General features: G+C 37.4%; 1 protein-coding gene across 2 annotated transcripts in view; it reads right to left on the reverse strand.

Moving 5' to 3' along the window:
- Positions 1 to 15,778, reverse strand: part of COG5 (component of oligomeric golgi complex 5) — a 175,745-nt gene that overhangs the window by 17,083 nt on the left and 142,884 nt on the right. For both annotated transcript variants that reach the window (XM_033057501.2, XM_033057502.2), the window contains 4 exons: positions 5,391 to 5,501; positions 4,001 to 4,063; positions 3,100 to 3,203; positions 1,528 to 1,765 (listed from right to left, as the gene is read on the reverse strand). In XM_033057501.2, coding sequence (XP_032913392.1) covers positions 1,528 to 1,765; positions 3,100 to 3,203; positions 4,001 to 4,063; positions 5,391 to 5,501 — 516 coding nt within the window. The remainder of the gene's footprint in view (positions 1 to 1,527; positions 1,766 to 3,099; positions 3,204 to 4,000; positions 4,064 to 5,390; positions 5,502 to 15,778) is intronic.

The raw sequence follows: 15,778 nt of genomic DNA on the forward strand, positions 1-15,778 counted from the left end.
GAGCACTGAGTTGGCTCCAAGCAGCTGGTTGGACACAGATTTCTTGTCTTAAGCCCAATTTTAAACAAGCCAAGAATATGGTGCAATGTGAAGAGAAGAAAAACACAAGCCCCCAGATGCAGCCACAGTTGAAGGAAGGACACAGGAATGAATTCAACCCCTTTTTTTTTTCATTCTGTGGTACAAAAGAAATCAGAATATTTATCTCTTCACAGTTGTCCATTCAGGAGTTATACTCAGCACAGTGGGGAAGACCATGCAAATTCCTCTACACTCTATGAAAAAATACTTTCATTTTTCACTGAAAAGGCAGCTCATGTCAGAATGGGAAAAATCAGTGTTTTAAAATTATAAACAAGTTATATTTTTAGATTATAACAGGTGCTTAGATCAGATGCTTTTACTGTACACTCAGGTGAAAATATATTCCAAATTTATATGGCTTACTTTAGTTAAAATTAGCATAAATTACAAGAATTATCTCTATTCCTTCCACAGGAAGAGTCAAGTGTCCTTTTTTTGCTTCCAATTTTATGCCATTATCTTAAAAATAGAGAAGAGAATGGAACCTCCTCACTGAAAGCAATTGAAAACATCCCCTTCATTTCTGTGGCTAAGGGCTGATTTGCTATTTTTGAGTAATGAATTAAAAAAAATTTACTCAGGAGTACCTAACTCTCAGGCAAATGATACAAAAAAGCCACAAGAAGGAATGGAAGTGGCAGCAATTCCTCTCTTCCTGCCTTCCTCTCCTACCTCAATTACCTACCAGCCAAAAGCAGCACTCAGTATGCAGACAGCTGGTGCTAATTTTCCCTTTTCCACTAAGATAATAATAAATGGCAGGCTCAGATTGATCTGTGGATGCCTGATTCTTTGGGATGTTAACCATACAGTGGTACTGCTGACAAATTAAATTTTAATATAGTAGATAACACAGACAGACAGTGCATATGAATCTGGTGATTTCTTTTGTGGTTTAGTCCTGCATAGGAGTTAGGTAAAGCTGAGAGGCAGGTCAGTCAATTGGGTCATGAAGAGAATCCCACAAGACAACTGCCTTTCTGTTTCCAATAGGCCAGCTCTTCCCCAGGATAATGATATTTCTTTAGCTTGTCTCCTTCACTGCAAAGAGCTGAGTTAGCCATTAACCACAGTGGGCACTGTGATATATAGAGTGATTAAGGAAGTGACACACCATATTCTATTAGAAGAGAGAGAAAGAATGAAGTGAATGAATGCTGGCAAATGATGGACGTGCCAAAGAGCTCAGCCAAGTGGGACAACATGCCAAGATGCAGCTGAATTTAAATGCAGCAGTCACCTGGACAGGAAGCTGTCAGACCTCACTGAACGTGCCTTACAGCGAGGAGGGATTTCTCAGGATCCAGCATCTTATCAGAGAGGATGCTCATACTTGGAATGCACCAATCTCTACAACTCCCTGTTTACACTTTGATGGGGACAAAAGCATTGATACTTCTCAGTGAAATGACACTAAAAAGCAAAAATCAGTATTGAGGGTACCTGTGCAAAATCCGCTGCCAGGCGCATCTTCCCACCCTCACCGAGGGGCCTTATCAGACTGGCATGGCGAAGGAAAAGTTCAATTGCTCTTTGAGCCATGGCTTCAGTGTTATCAAAGACAAAGTCAAAACACTCAAAATGTCTGAAGTAGTCGCTCATGACTCTTGCTATAAAACCCTGAAGCTCTTTCATGTAGAGAGAACAAGGGACATCTGGTTTTCCTGAGCTGGATAATGATCTGGGAAAAAAACGAGAAGAAAAAGAAATAGGGGCAGCTAAATTCATCTTTAAAACACAACCAAAACCTATTGGATTCTTTTAAATTTTTTTTCTTACCCCACCCCAATGGCATGAATTGTAGAGTTTCATTTCTACTCAGAATATGGAGCATGTAGCTCTCACTGAAACTACAGTCAAAAATATCTCCATATCAGCCATACCCATGAAGAATTAAAAGATCAAACAAGAAATAACAAGACAGGGGGAAATACCCTACTCCTACCCAACTTGAGAGCCTCCTTCAATATGGAGCCTACACCTAAAATCCAGATCCTAAATTTGGATGGCCCAGTTGTTGATTCAAAACTCTAACAGTAGATTATAAAATACAAACATATATCAAAGAGTACCTAGTTTAGCCTGACAATACCAAACCTGTTCTCTGTGTAGAATTAGCATCCTACATTCCTCCATACCCAGGATTACAAAGTCAGTATCACAGAAGCAGTTTGTTTGGACACAAACCAATCCACTTTCTTTCTTTGACTGACAGTCAGGTGAAAGAGCTCTTCCAAACTTAGAAGAACACACAGGCTATCTAACAAAACTTAGCCTTTGGCTGGAAACTGTTTACCCACCTAGAGAGGTATTGTGCTACTGGTGCTAAAAGAGGATAAGGGTAATATATTGTTTAAAAAAAAAAGTCAAAAGGAAAATTCAAAACATCTCTGAAAATATACTATTTTCAGTGAATTTTCAAGACAGAAAACAGGACAATTGATGATGACACAAGCAATGTCAGAACAGACATGACAACCAAAATACAATTTAGGAAGGAAGTCTCAATTATAACATCAGACTCAAGATCTTGGCACATAAAGAATCCTGGAAATTTTAATGAAAATGCTATGGGAAAATAGCATAACATATTGAACCTGAGATTTAAATTTTTAAGAAGTTAATTTTATCTATTACAGCAGAGGCTGTACGCTTTGAGAAACAGGAATACTGACAGTTCTGAAGACTGTCCAAAAAAACACATTTTGAAAGCAAAAGGGCTTTTTTAAGCACAAAAATGGCCTCTTGTCAGATTTCCTTTTCTATTTGCACTGAATTTTACTCAACAGATATGAATAAAAAAGGAGGAGGGAAAGAAGACAGATGCTACCTGATTAATTTGTTTCAACAGATAGGTGTAATTCTGTTTCCTGTGCTCATTAACCATAAAGCATTGCCTTCCCCTCAACAAACAAGCACTCTTGCTTCAAGGACATTGTGGCAATAACAATCTATTACATACATGCAGGACATCTTACTAGAGCAATGATAAATTTAAAAGATATTTCTAGTTACCCAGAAAAATCTTCCTGGTGCATAGTGATGATAATAGCTTCCACTGAGTCTCCTACAGAGTTCAGTAGCGGCTGAACAGCGTTACCCATTAGATCATGGACTGCCTAAAATAGAATAAGGAAAAGGCAGAAGTAAGGAAACAAAAACTAGAAGCATTTGCATTTCGACACCCCAAAAATACCTTAGGAAAGTTCATTTTATGAGAGCTTTTTATTATTCTGCATTAGAAAATGCTAAATAAGAGAAGCAAACCTAAAGATAACATTTCTCTTTAAGTGATTTTACCAGTAAAGTACAGAAATAAAGCTGCTTGCTGCTTCTGTGTAAAAGCCTGCCTTCAAAAAGGTGCACAGCAATTTGGCATTCCTGGTTTGTACATGTACATGTTTTGGTGCACACTTGGCTCAGTTGTTCATTCCCCAGACACAACCTGCCCTTCATTCCCCTGCACACAATCCCTCCCAGGTCAGTGCCCAGCAGGACGGATGTGGAGAGCTGTCATCCACAGAGGCTGCACTGCCAACCACATCCCCCTCCAGGAAAGTACCAGGTCACATAAAAATTATAATTTGATGTATCTGTTGGGGGAGGAAGGGGGTGATGAAGGATCCAGCTATTGCTGTATGAATGCTGCAGAGAAAGACATTTATTTTCACAGTCAGATGACATCTATGTTCTGAACATTATGAGACTATTCTGAATACAAGCAAGACTCAAGCAGTGATTTGGCACAGGTAACACATATGTAGCTGCAGATACAATACATCAGAAATGTCAGAATATTTGTATACCTGTTACTAAATATATTGATGTAAAATAATATGAGGGAAATGGCCATTTTAAGGGTAACAAACAAAGCCAAGCTCAGCTCTATCCCTGAAGCATATGGACATTGAATTACCTTTAAGGCAGTTGTGACCGTTTGCTCAGCAGCTGCTGGAAATGAGCTCTGACTGGTAATAACCTAAAAATTGTAAAGTAATTGTTAATAGCCACTATTCAACAAATTATTAGAATCCATAATATTCACCATCATACTGAGTTATCTTTAGTAATGAGTGTTTACATAGCTATAGATAACTATCAAGTGTGCTTTGTACAGACAGAATTTTCAATGCATCAGTATCAGTCCTTTGCTGTCAGATTTCCATGGACTCTGCTTCTGCCTTGGCAAAGAAATGACTCAATGGAGTTAAGCTGAAATTTAGCTGAAGGGCTAACAGAATAAAAATAACTAGTGTCTTCTCCCACTGCTAAGTATAGAATTCATGGAGAACTATACAAGCAGCTCTGTGGCAAATATTTGAAGGAATGGTTGTTCTTTCTCAGTATTATGGCTATTATAGCGCTACATGTTAACTAATTGCTTATGTACAGCTAAAACAATATTAAAGTTGAGAGTCAAGGAATGACCTGAAGAACTATTCTACCAATTTCCTGACAGTCCTGAATGTGCTACACAATAGTATTTTTAAGCCAGATAAGACTGAATCATATCAGATCTCCCTCCAACACTAAGACACATGAGGTTCATTACTAAGTACATCAGAGAAAGCAGACTTAAAAGTTGATCTGCCATCTGTTTGCAAAATCCTAGGAAATTTTATAGGCTTTTTAGCATTTTTAAAAATTCTTTGAACATATCCAAAGTCAGGAGTATTCATGATCTTTTTTTTCTAATCAGGCTAGGATTTAAATATGATTAACTGCAACTACCAATAGATCTGTTTGGTTTAATTTACAGAGACTGTGTAACAACTGGCATCACTAAACCAGTAAACTGGAATTATTCATAACTGTGCTTAGTCCTGAAAAATTTCCAGGCCAGACTTTAGTCACAGCAATAATGTATGGAGATATTTGTGAGGTATTGCTTTTCTTGATTTCACCCTATCTTTCCCCTTTTCAGTTTAGCCACAATTGTGGGAAAGCATTGAAGGTCCTCTGAAAAATATAAGCTTGGGGTGAAGCAGATGCAGCAAGGGGGTTACCAGGCTGATTAGTACAAAGATAGATAAGAAAAAACTAAGAGTTCAATTGCTTATGCTCACAAAGTAGCAGCTGTCAGATGTGATTATTCTCTATAAACGTATCTTTATTCTTCTAATATTGACAATTTGTCATATAGAGGAGCTTACAAGGGCCAGTCCAGCCTCAAAGAGCTGTACAAACACACAGCAAGGTGCAGCTCTTCACACAAAACTGGGCTCTATTTGTCATGAGTTCTCATCCGCTAAATGGAGCATAAGAACAGGACAGAGCAAGAAGACAAATGGCCAAAAGAAACCTACCTTCAGCACTGCCTGGTGCAGTTTGTACAGAGAATTAACCACAGCCACGTTCCTCCTCTGGCCCTCTGTCAGTGGCCCAATCACCTGGCTGGCGTCTCCTTGAGTAGACAGCTGCAATGATCACAGAAATTGTTGGTACAAATCTTTAAATAGTGCATTTCCCCAAACCAAACTGTGACCAGAGCAGAAAGCCACAGGCCCTTACTAGCCAATGTTCTTCCATTTAACTCTTGTCTTGATTCAAAGAATTTCCATCTTCAGATTAAACAGACTGAACAACAGCAATGGGAACCTTGTGAGGCTGTCTCAGCTCCCAAACACAGCACTGAGACCCAGATCTCCTGGAGATACCTAGTCCCAGCAAAAATTCAACTTTGTAATCTAAGAGTCAGGTGAAATCACCTACCTGAGGAAGCCAAATGAACTACCAGCAGCTTTTCCCTATGCAGTGTACATTTTTCTGTATACCCTCAGCCTGTCCTGACAACCTGTCAAGCCTCTCCTTAAAAGCTCTGCTTTTTCAAATAGATGGCTTAGAGCTTTGTATATATTAGAAGCTTATAAGTCAACAGAAATATAGAACTACAAGGACCAAAAATGCTAGACCTGTCATTAAGGAGTTTTATCTATGGTTTTTCAGCAAAAATTAGAGAAATATTTCTTCATATTTAAACTGCACAAAGCATGTATTTTTTATTATTATGACAGAAATCAAAGTTCCAGGATGATAAATAAATAGCCATTAACTATGGAACAGTCTTGTAAGGATACAACAGCATATATTTGTAATTTAAAATATAACAAACTGCAATTGGTAAACAAACAAAAATTTTCTTGTACACTGAAAGCTACAGAAATACAAAGAATTGACAGACAGCAATGTGAGTTCTAGAAGTACATCTAAACATTAAAGCAAAAATATCTATTAAGGAAAGGCTTTACCGAAATATAAATACCCAACTAGTTATCTATGTTGCAGGATACAGAATTATTCTCCAGGAAATCCCTGAAGATGCCTTAGCCCAAAAGTCTCTCAGTAAAAATATATTCAACTCACTGAGCAAATGGTAAAGAGGCTTTCATGGACCGAAACACAGTTGTAGGTGCTACAGAAAGCTCCTAAACTAAAACTGAGCATACAGAAACTATTGTTTAAGAACATAAGAAACAAACATAATATGAACATTTTAACTTATGAGAAGCAGTGAATCTTTGTTACTGGAAGATTATTTCCACAGCTTCCACATAGCATAAACACAGACAGCATACCAGCACAGATATCTAGTATTTTCCAGTATTGTTAAGGATGAAGTTCTAGAAAGGTTTTTGCAAGTACCCAGGAACTCTCATTTATTCACAGCACTATGGTGACAATATCTGTTCATTTCTCTTTCTTCAAATTTAGGGATTATTTCAGGGTAAATAGGGTTTCAAGGCCTTTGCAGAAGAAAAGATCTTTTCCAATGTACCTTCAATTATTTGACATCAAAATGTATCTTTCAACTGGTTGACAAATATATTGTTGTGTCAGCATTTTCCTGCCTCCCTGATGAGAACATCCATGTGAGCCACAACATCCTTGTTGCCTTTTAGATGCTTCTATTTGACAGACCTAACTGGTTTTTACAATTCTGCTTCTCACATTAACAGCTTCACAGATTAATAACAAAGCAGCTGTGCCAAGAAAAATCCTGTCCACCCTGCTGACCACCCTGCCAGACTTAAATAATCTTCTCCACACTTTTTAAAGTACTGTACAGACTAATTTAAATTTTTGCACATTTACAACTATTTAACACAAAAGATACTATTAAACCAGTAAAATTTTTCATCCCAGTTGCTTAAATTTCAGTTCCTCAGGGTTGTAAAGGTTTCACAATTTCTTAGACATTGGACTCTATCCCTGCTGCCAGTGAAAAAGCTTAACTGGTAAGTAAAAATATTAACGAGTACAAACATAGCCCTTCTGCAATAACAAGGAATTCTTGCAGTCAGCAATAGTGCACAACAGCTTCACAGGCAAAATCTGAAAATACCTTAAAAACAACTAATATTTGTAAAACTGCTTACCATATTAAATTTCCTTTAACTAATCCACTTATCTTTGGCAGTTAGATGTGCTGGTCCCTTGTACATCCTAAAACCACTGGTCTAAAACAAAGGGGCCTGAAAAACTTGACTCCTGCAACTAGCAGTTGGAACTGCGCAGCCCAGGGCTCTCTGGGACCCTTTCTCCTGAAGGTGTCTCTGGCACCTACATGGGCAGGTGTGTCCTACCACTTACAGAAGTCTCTCTTGCTGTCACTGCAATGATTCTCTGACTGCCTCAAGGTGAGAAAGTTCTGCACTCTGTCCAGTTTGGTTCAGGTACACACACTGTGTCACAGGCAAGAGTCTGGATTTCACAGGGTTTATATTATTCTAGTATTCTAATGCCTCAGACTAAATTCTTGACACCCCTTATATCCATTATACAATCATGCATGCAGTTAGGAAAAAATGTCATTATTGTGTCTCCCTGGTTCTCCTTTTACTATGGACATAAACCACCCCCCTCAATTTCTTTTCTAACATACCGAGTTCTATTAATGGTTTGCATTTATCGCTCTCTTTTATATGGAAAATAGTTTTAAAGCTCTGTGCTAGACGCAGGTTATGCATTTAAACCCAGTGGTAATGTAACTCTTCCTCTGTTATCTGGCCACTGGGGATTGCATTGTGTAAATAGGTTAAGTCAAATAAGTATGAAGCCCGTGCACGTCTGCTCAAGCTGTCTGAAAGACACAGTCCTCAGGCCTTCTTTTTGATGAGGGCGCTGGAGAAAAAATCAGATGCTTTTTAATCAGTCAGATATATCCTGAAATGCAGAAGGCCAGGAAGGGTGAATTATGCTCATCAGAAACAGGGGGAACAGAAGGAGTGACTTCATCCCAAATCAGAATCTATATTGGGAAACAAGTAAAAGACCAAGTGCAGCTGAAGGCCAGATCCCATCTCCAGGGAGCTGTCAGTCACCCTGGGGGTTAGTCTGGTTTAAGCCTGCTAGCTGAAAACAAAGGAAAAGAAACGATGTTGAAGCCAGACCTGAATGAGCAGCAACAACAAGGACTGTAATTGTTCCACATTTCTGTATCTGCAATCGATTTTTGATGCTCTTCACTTCAGTTGGTTAAATTGTTTCTGCTTTTACCTCAAGCCTGTCTACTATTTACAGTAATTTCATGGGCAGTAGCACAGGCACCCATTCCCCTGCAAGCATCAATTCCACCATGGGTGACACGTCAGTGTGAGTTCCCTTTGCCAACAGGAGCCACGAGCACACTCCAACATGGGACGCTCCTGCGGAAGAGTGAGGTAGAGAGGTGTCCTAGCAGGAAATATTAGCCAGGACTGTTTATCATGCATCCAGGCACTGGCACAAAGGCTGTGTATCATAATGCCCTAAAAAATGTGAATGTGAACTTCTGTCCCATGCAGCATTTAAAAGCAGAAAGGGCAGCTGTTAAACTGAAATGAGAAAGAAACGCTGGGAGATAGTGCCTTTCTGACATACATATGAGTGTTTTCTCTAAAGTAGAAGGTGGAAACGTGCAGGTTCAATCCAGCAGCTGACTAGCTGTGGGGAAGCTGCAAAGAAGAATTTTGGGGGTTTTTAAATCTACTTCAACTGAATCTGAGACCTAAGCAGTAGATTGAGATCAAGTAGCCTACAGAACCATAAAGGACACCTTTAGAAGCCAATACACAAAAAATGTGTCATGAAGAGGAACAAGCTGACTGAAGGTCATCTGACTTACTTCAGCCTGACATGGTCAAGAAGCTGAAAGGCATGACTGGCACTGTGCTCTCACTGAATTCAGAAGTTCTTCTGAAAAACAGTTTCTTTTAGCTCCTATCTCTCAGTACACCTACGTGGTTACACTGCATCACCTCCAGAGAGTGCAGGAGCCTCATCTTGGGTCAGTAAGTTGCCCAGTGCAGAAAATCTCAGGAATGATTCACCTGACCACATTCAAAGAAGTAAAAACTTAAGTGAGTAATTCACCTAGGTTATTTTAAATCCCCTTCTTTGGCAAGAGAGTACATCCACCTCTTTATGCACCTATTTCCCTTCACTAGCTATAAAGGGGATTTAAAGCAGTAGCAAAGATCCCTAGTAATCATGTCAGATGCGTTCTCACCCTATAAATGTATTCGCACCCCTTTGCATAGACCTACTTTGAAAGTATGTCTTGGAAACAACCAGATTAAGTGTTCTGGATTTGACACATTTCTGTGTTTGATGCCTTAGAACAAACATGAAATTTGACAGTATGGATTTGATCTCACATGTTGAGATGTGCAGTGATAAGATTGCTTTGGGATTAAATTCCTGTTTTCACCACGAAGCAATGAATGTAGAATTTAGATTAGGCCATGAATCAAATCATCAGTTCTCCCTTGGGTTATAAACAAAATGCTAACTGAGTTTGTCTTTTTCTTGTAAGAAAGCTCAGACTATTGATACATCTTTTCCTGTAATTTTTTTTAGTGCTTCAAAGTGACTAACACTGCTCTCTTTCAACAGGTGGCAGCTCAGAAGAGACACTGATCTGTGAGCTGGTTTACTGCTATGCCCTTCATAGACTACGTATCTTCTGAAAAACTTCTGTTTCACACTCAGCAACAGAGATCTCCCATGCATCCTTATTGACAGTTTTGGAAAGCTCCATTTATTTTATTTCTCTGAAACAGCCTCAACAAACCCATTTTCTTTAGAGCAGGAAACATCATCATAATTTAGGAGTATGGAGACGATCCCAAAATAAGACTGAAGTAGGGCTTCTCAGCAAATCATTCAACCTAACTCCAGGATCACAGGACTAAAGAGTGTTTTGATAGCACAAACTGAACGCCAGTTGTCAAGCTGAGATTTTCAACAATAAATGCATTCCTAATAGATGCAGCTGATGTTGCCATACCTCTGGCAGAAGGCAATCAATCCATCTGGCACTTGGCCTCCTGCCTGATCATAACAACTTATTATAAAGCACAGAATCCATTTTGAGAGCTTCTGAGTCAATAGGGTTTGGCCCTGGGATTTCTCCCATAAAATACAAATAACTGGGATGATTTACTATTAGGTTGAATGTTCTCCATACTGCAGAATGAACCTTTAATAATCTCTTTCCACCTGAAAACCACAAAGGCTTAGTAGAATCAGTTAGCTAGTTTTTGTAAAAAAGCACCATTTAGCAGAAAAATACAGCAGAATCTAAACTCAGTTAGCTATTCCACTTAATATATTAGCTACTTACTGCAAAAAGAAGAAACATTATTTAGCGGTTCAAAGTGTAGGGTTTGAATGAATGTGTCAGTGGAAATAAGATCCTTGACTGATGAGGATCAATTAATATGAATGCTCTGCTTAAAAAGAATAAATTTAAGAATAAATAATAAGTAAGAATTTATGTCCTTGGAGGGCCTTCTAATTTTGAAAAGAAGAAATATTTCAAGACACGAGGAAAGGAACAAGCTGTGAGTTCAGGCAGTAATTTAAAATGTACATAATAACATGCATATTGCACCTTCAGGACATTCTTGCAGCTTCCAGAATATTTTTTTCTTTAGCTTCCTCAGAAAAATGAAAATTTAATATTCTAGAAATATAGAAAAGGAGGCCTATGGCAAAGAAATTAAAAATCTTAGAAAAAATATAATCATTACTTTGGAAAGAAAAATTTGAAAGGACTGTTACATCCTTGACCAGGAAAAAAAGACTGAACATCATGCTCATACTATTCATGTTAGAAGAAGCAGCAATCATTGAACCATTTCCTCAGGGGTATTTCTGCTTTGTTTTGGTTTTTCTTCCTTAATATTTTCAAAAGCCAGAGAAATGGAAGAAAAACAGCAAATGGTCTTTCTGTAACAGAAAAGACAGGATTTATCTCCAAGCCTTTGAATCATCTGAGAAGAAAAGCACTGTACAAGTAATCAAAAGTGAGTAATGGTTCATAGCTTAAATAATAAGCTGCTTTAAAACAACTGTGATATCAGAAAGCACTTAGAAAACCAGTTCCTTTAAGGAATCTCAGAGAATCCTAAACCTGAAACACTTGGAATAATTTCTCAGCTACAGAAAAATATGCCCCTTCTATTATCCAGACAGCTCAAGTCCAAGGAGGATTTCAAGGACAATGTGTGTTGATCCTGATACCTCTGACTGTAAGGGTTTATTGCATTTTTCATGCTTGCCAAATTAATGACTGAATGATTAATCATATCTTATATGTAATCCCATTAGCTCCTGGTTTCAACCAGCTACTGAGAATGCCCCTGCAGAGGTGAAGAGCAGAGACATCCATCCCCAAGATACATGAGAGGTTTAACATGATAGGGTGATATTCACCTAAACATAAAAAACACAATCAACTTATTTGATTGCCATCTACCCTTAGTAGAATCAAGTCCACCATTAACTGAGATCAGAGCATTACCACCCCACACAAGTTTATAATTGAACTTTTCATGGTCCAACTCTCATAGAGCTGTTCCAAAATTGAAAAATTCCAAATACTTTACCATGTATATCTCAACATTTAACCAAGTCTTCTTCTGAATCACAGATAATTTGCTAAGAAATAACTCAGAGCTTACTATAACAAAATAGTGTAAGGATTGTGCAATCACATTCTTTTCCAACATGCTAGCAAAATAATATACAAGACCTGAAGAAGTCTTTTAAACCAATTTCCTAGCAAAATAAAATGAAGTACACAGTACTCCCAAAATCAGACTTTTATGTTTGGATGATTTTTTCTGGAGTTTAGCCAGTATATCTTAAAAAAAAAATAAAAATCACACATTTGTTATGTGAGTCACGATCTAACCAGAAAAGACAACATGAGAAAAAAGAAAATCCTTCATGAAGTTATTTAATGTAACTCTCTCCTCCAGCTTTTTAATTCCAGTTTTAAAGGTTTAAATGTTTTTAAAAGTGATTTATCAGATAGATATTTCTAAGTATTCTCTGACCAATATAAGTACTTCCTAATGACTGTTTCAACAAAGCTCTTCTCATCTTTCCATCAAAAAATAAATTACAAAACCTTACCTGACTTTTGATTATTTTTAAATTAGACCTACTGCCATCTTTAGCTTTTATTACTGTACAGTGAAATAGCAATTATTCTGAAATTATTTTATTATATAATAACCTCCCACATATTCTATTTAAATACCTATTAATGAATTCTTTTAATGTGCCAAACATTGAATTCATATTTTTGGGTTCTCTCATTTAAATAGCATGGATACAAGTTTTTCATTGACAGTAATACCATATCTTCAAGGTACTGGCACAATACAATTAATTCATGTATCTCAAAAAAGGAGTGGGGGAAATATAATCTTTCACATTACTTACACCATTGTTACTGACCCGTTATTTACATAAATCTTTCCTGAGGTGTCATTTCACTACTGTTCCTGACGAGTTGTGAGCTTATTAGATTTCATACTTCCCTCCGAAGTTCACAATATTCGACATTTAGACAGGAGGACGAGATACATTTCCCTGGAACTGTCAGACAAATCTCATTGTTGGAATATGTCCTGAATAGTGATTCACCCGCAAATGAAAGCTCACAATTCAATACAACAGCATCTAATAAGAGACATGGATTAATTCCTAAAAGATCACATAATAAAAAAGGCAATCAGAAACTCACTCTATGTCATTACAATAAGGATTCATCATGCTTTTCAATTCAAAACCATCACAGGCCTCATAAATTTGCTGGGGTTTAAATCTGATGCCAGAATTCCAGTGCATTTTTATCCCTTCACTGGAAGAATTTGGTTCCAGGAAATCTTTTCTCTCTCCCTCTCCACCCTGCTCTTCACTACTTGATTGAATTATCAGCTAGATCAATTTAACTATGTCACATAAGAGGATGGGTGGGAAAAAAAACAACACAGCTACCCCAAACCACACAGTTATGTCAATAAACATCAGTAAACATTCTAACAGAGATGCAGCTCACATCCATTTTCTTGCTACTCCAGCATATTTCATTTGAGGAATCTGTGTAAATTAACTGGGCCAAAAATTGGTTTTGGGTAGCATAAGGTACATTTCTCCTTGAAATATATATGACTAATGCTAACTCAATGACTGCTTTCCTCCAAAAATGAGGTCTTTATTCTTCTCATTTCCCTAAAAGAAACCAGAATTACAGCCAACCTGCACCAACATTTTTCTTCCTTGCAACATGTTATGGATATTTGTCTCGCCATTAGACAGACTGGGGCAAAAACAATGGAGAACTTGTTTAGTCCAGCCCCTCTCTGCCTTTTCTTAGTCAACCACTAAGGATAGACTGAAAGGTTCACGAAAAAAAAATCCTTTTTCCATGAAAACTCAGAGAAAACTAAGATTCAATCCTTCTCATCCAAGTGTTTTCTCACTGCAATATTTTAATTTTTAAATCCCATCCTCCTTTGCACTTCTACTTTTCATAACTTCACTGATCAAGCCAAGAGGTTCCAATACAGTCTCTGGATCAGTTATAATACACTCAACCTTCTAAATTCTGGACAAAAAATATGCCATTTATATTGCTTATCATCTAAACAACCCCTGAAAACAGCTTATTTAAATCTTCATCACCCTGATCAAGCATGACAGGCACTTTCTCTTCTACAAATGTCATTATAAGAATTCCTTGTAAAGACTGTCTCTTTCTCAGCTTGCTGTTTTAAGCTGAATGTTGGGTTTGTATTCCACCTGGCATTCTAGCCTTTTCTTTCCTCATTCTCTTTATTGCAACATTTACAAGCCACCAAGGACAAGCGTTAATAAAGAAGAGGTTGTTTTTAACAGTAGTAATATAAACCAAGATCAGAGTACATTTAATTGCATTCTCAGGAAGAGAGATCCTAGAAGATCTGTAAAGTCATGACATGACTGCATTACACCTTCAAAACTACATCACCAAAAACAAACAGCAAACTTTTTTCTATTGACTATAATATATCAGATGCACCACAAACCCACCAAGAAAGAAATTATGAAAAATAATCAAGATTCATCTGCTACAAATACTTACAGAGATGGGATGGATATGCAAAAAGTTGAGATCTATTTTAAACGTCAGTAATTACAAACTAGTTTTTAAAAATACTCAAAGGAAAGGAACAGCTTTTTTCAGAAAACTCAAAACACAAAAATACTTTTTCTAGAGTACTATGAGAAGAATATGGTCTGTTTTCTTATAGTCTGCCTCCAAACTCAAAAAAATCACCCAAGTAAGCTACTCCAATCCATTCTAAATAGTTAGCTAGTAAATCAGGTATATTTAATGGGAAGACATTAGTTCTGAGTATCCACTAAAATTTGAACACTGAAAATATCATTATGGGTAACTGCTAAAGACGAAGCCACCCGAGCACCAATAAAGAACACAACACTAACTAGGAATGTAAGCAAATCAGAATTTGGAATCTTGCATCTGCAAATCACAAGTTCAAATATAAATTGGAATGAAGGACAATGAGAGACAATTTGTCTCAGTTTCAGTCCTGGTGGAAAGTGGGCATTTATTAAAATCTTCATAATGTGCACCACTGACTATCCTACTTGGAGCCTCAGGAAGGAAAACTGTGACTGAAAAGGTCCGAGGAAAGATAAAATGAATCTTTTAAAATGCTTCCTGTAGAGTCTGAGCACAATAGCAGGGCAATGCACTGAGCTGAACAAGTTTTGTGGGCAATACAAAAAATAATTTAAGAACAACTGCAGCGAGCTGACTTTCCATTGTATATATTTTGATGCTAACCTTACGTAATACATTTGGTGCTGATCAGCATTACAAAGATCAGTGCTCTAAAAATATCTGAACATGACAGATAGATAGATAGTCTTCAGCCTGTATCTCGATCCGTTACATTCACTAAAAATAGAATATTAAATAACAGAAGGGCTTGGTTGCACCGGCATGCAAAAAGGTGTCATCTGAGTTGGCTCCAAGAAATATCTGACTACTTTGCAGAAGGGTTGAACACTGAAGAGTTAATATCCAAGAGTTTTCTTGCACACATCCAGCACTCTTTTAAGTTGCCAATTAGCCACAGTGCCATGGACAACTCTTTTCAAGATCTAAAACTCGGGTAGAAACACCGAATGCTATATGAAAATAAGTCAAATACAGCTGACAAGAACTGCAGATAGAAAAACATGTTTTGGAAAGCATATATTTTGAAGCTCTGGCAATCTAAGAAAATCCTAAGACCAAAAGCAATATTACTACAGAAGGAATCACATCTCCTAACTTTTGCCTTAGAGATTTATTTACAACAGAAGGAAGTATGAATTCCAGATGCAAGAAAAAAATTACTCCAATCTG

This window comes from Catharus ustulatus, chromosome 4 (genome assembly GCF_009819885.2).
Source record: "Catharus ustulatus isolate bCatUst1 chromosome 4, bCatUst1.pri.v2, whole genome shotgun sequence".
In the NCBI taxonomy this organism is placed as follows: Eukaryota; Metazoa; Chordata; class Aves; order Passeriformes; family Turdidae; genus Catharus; species Catharus ustulatus.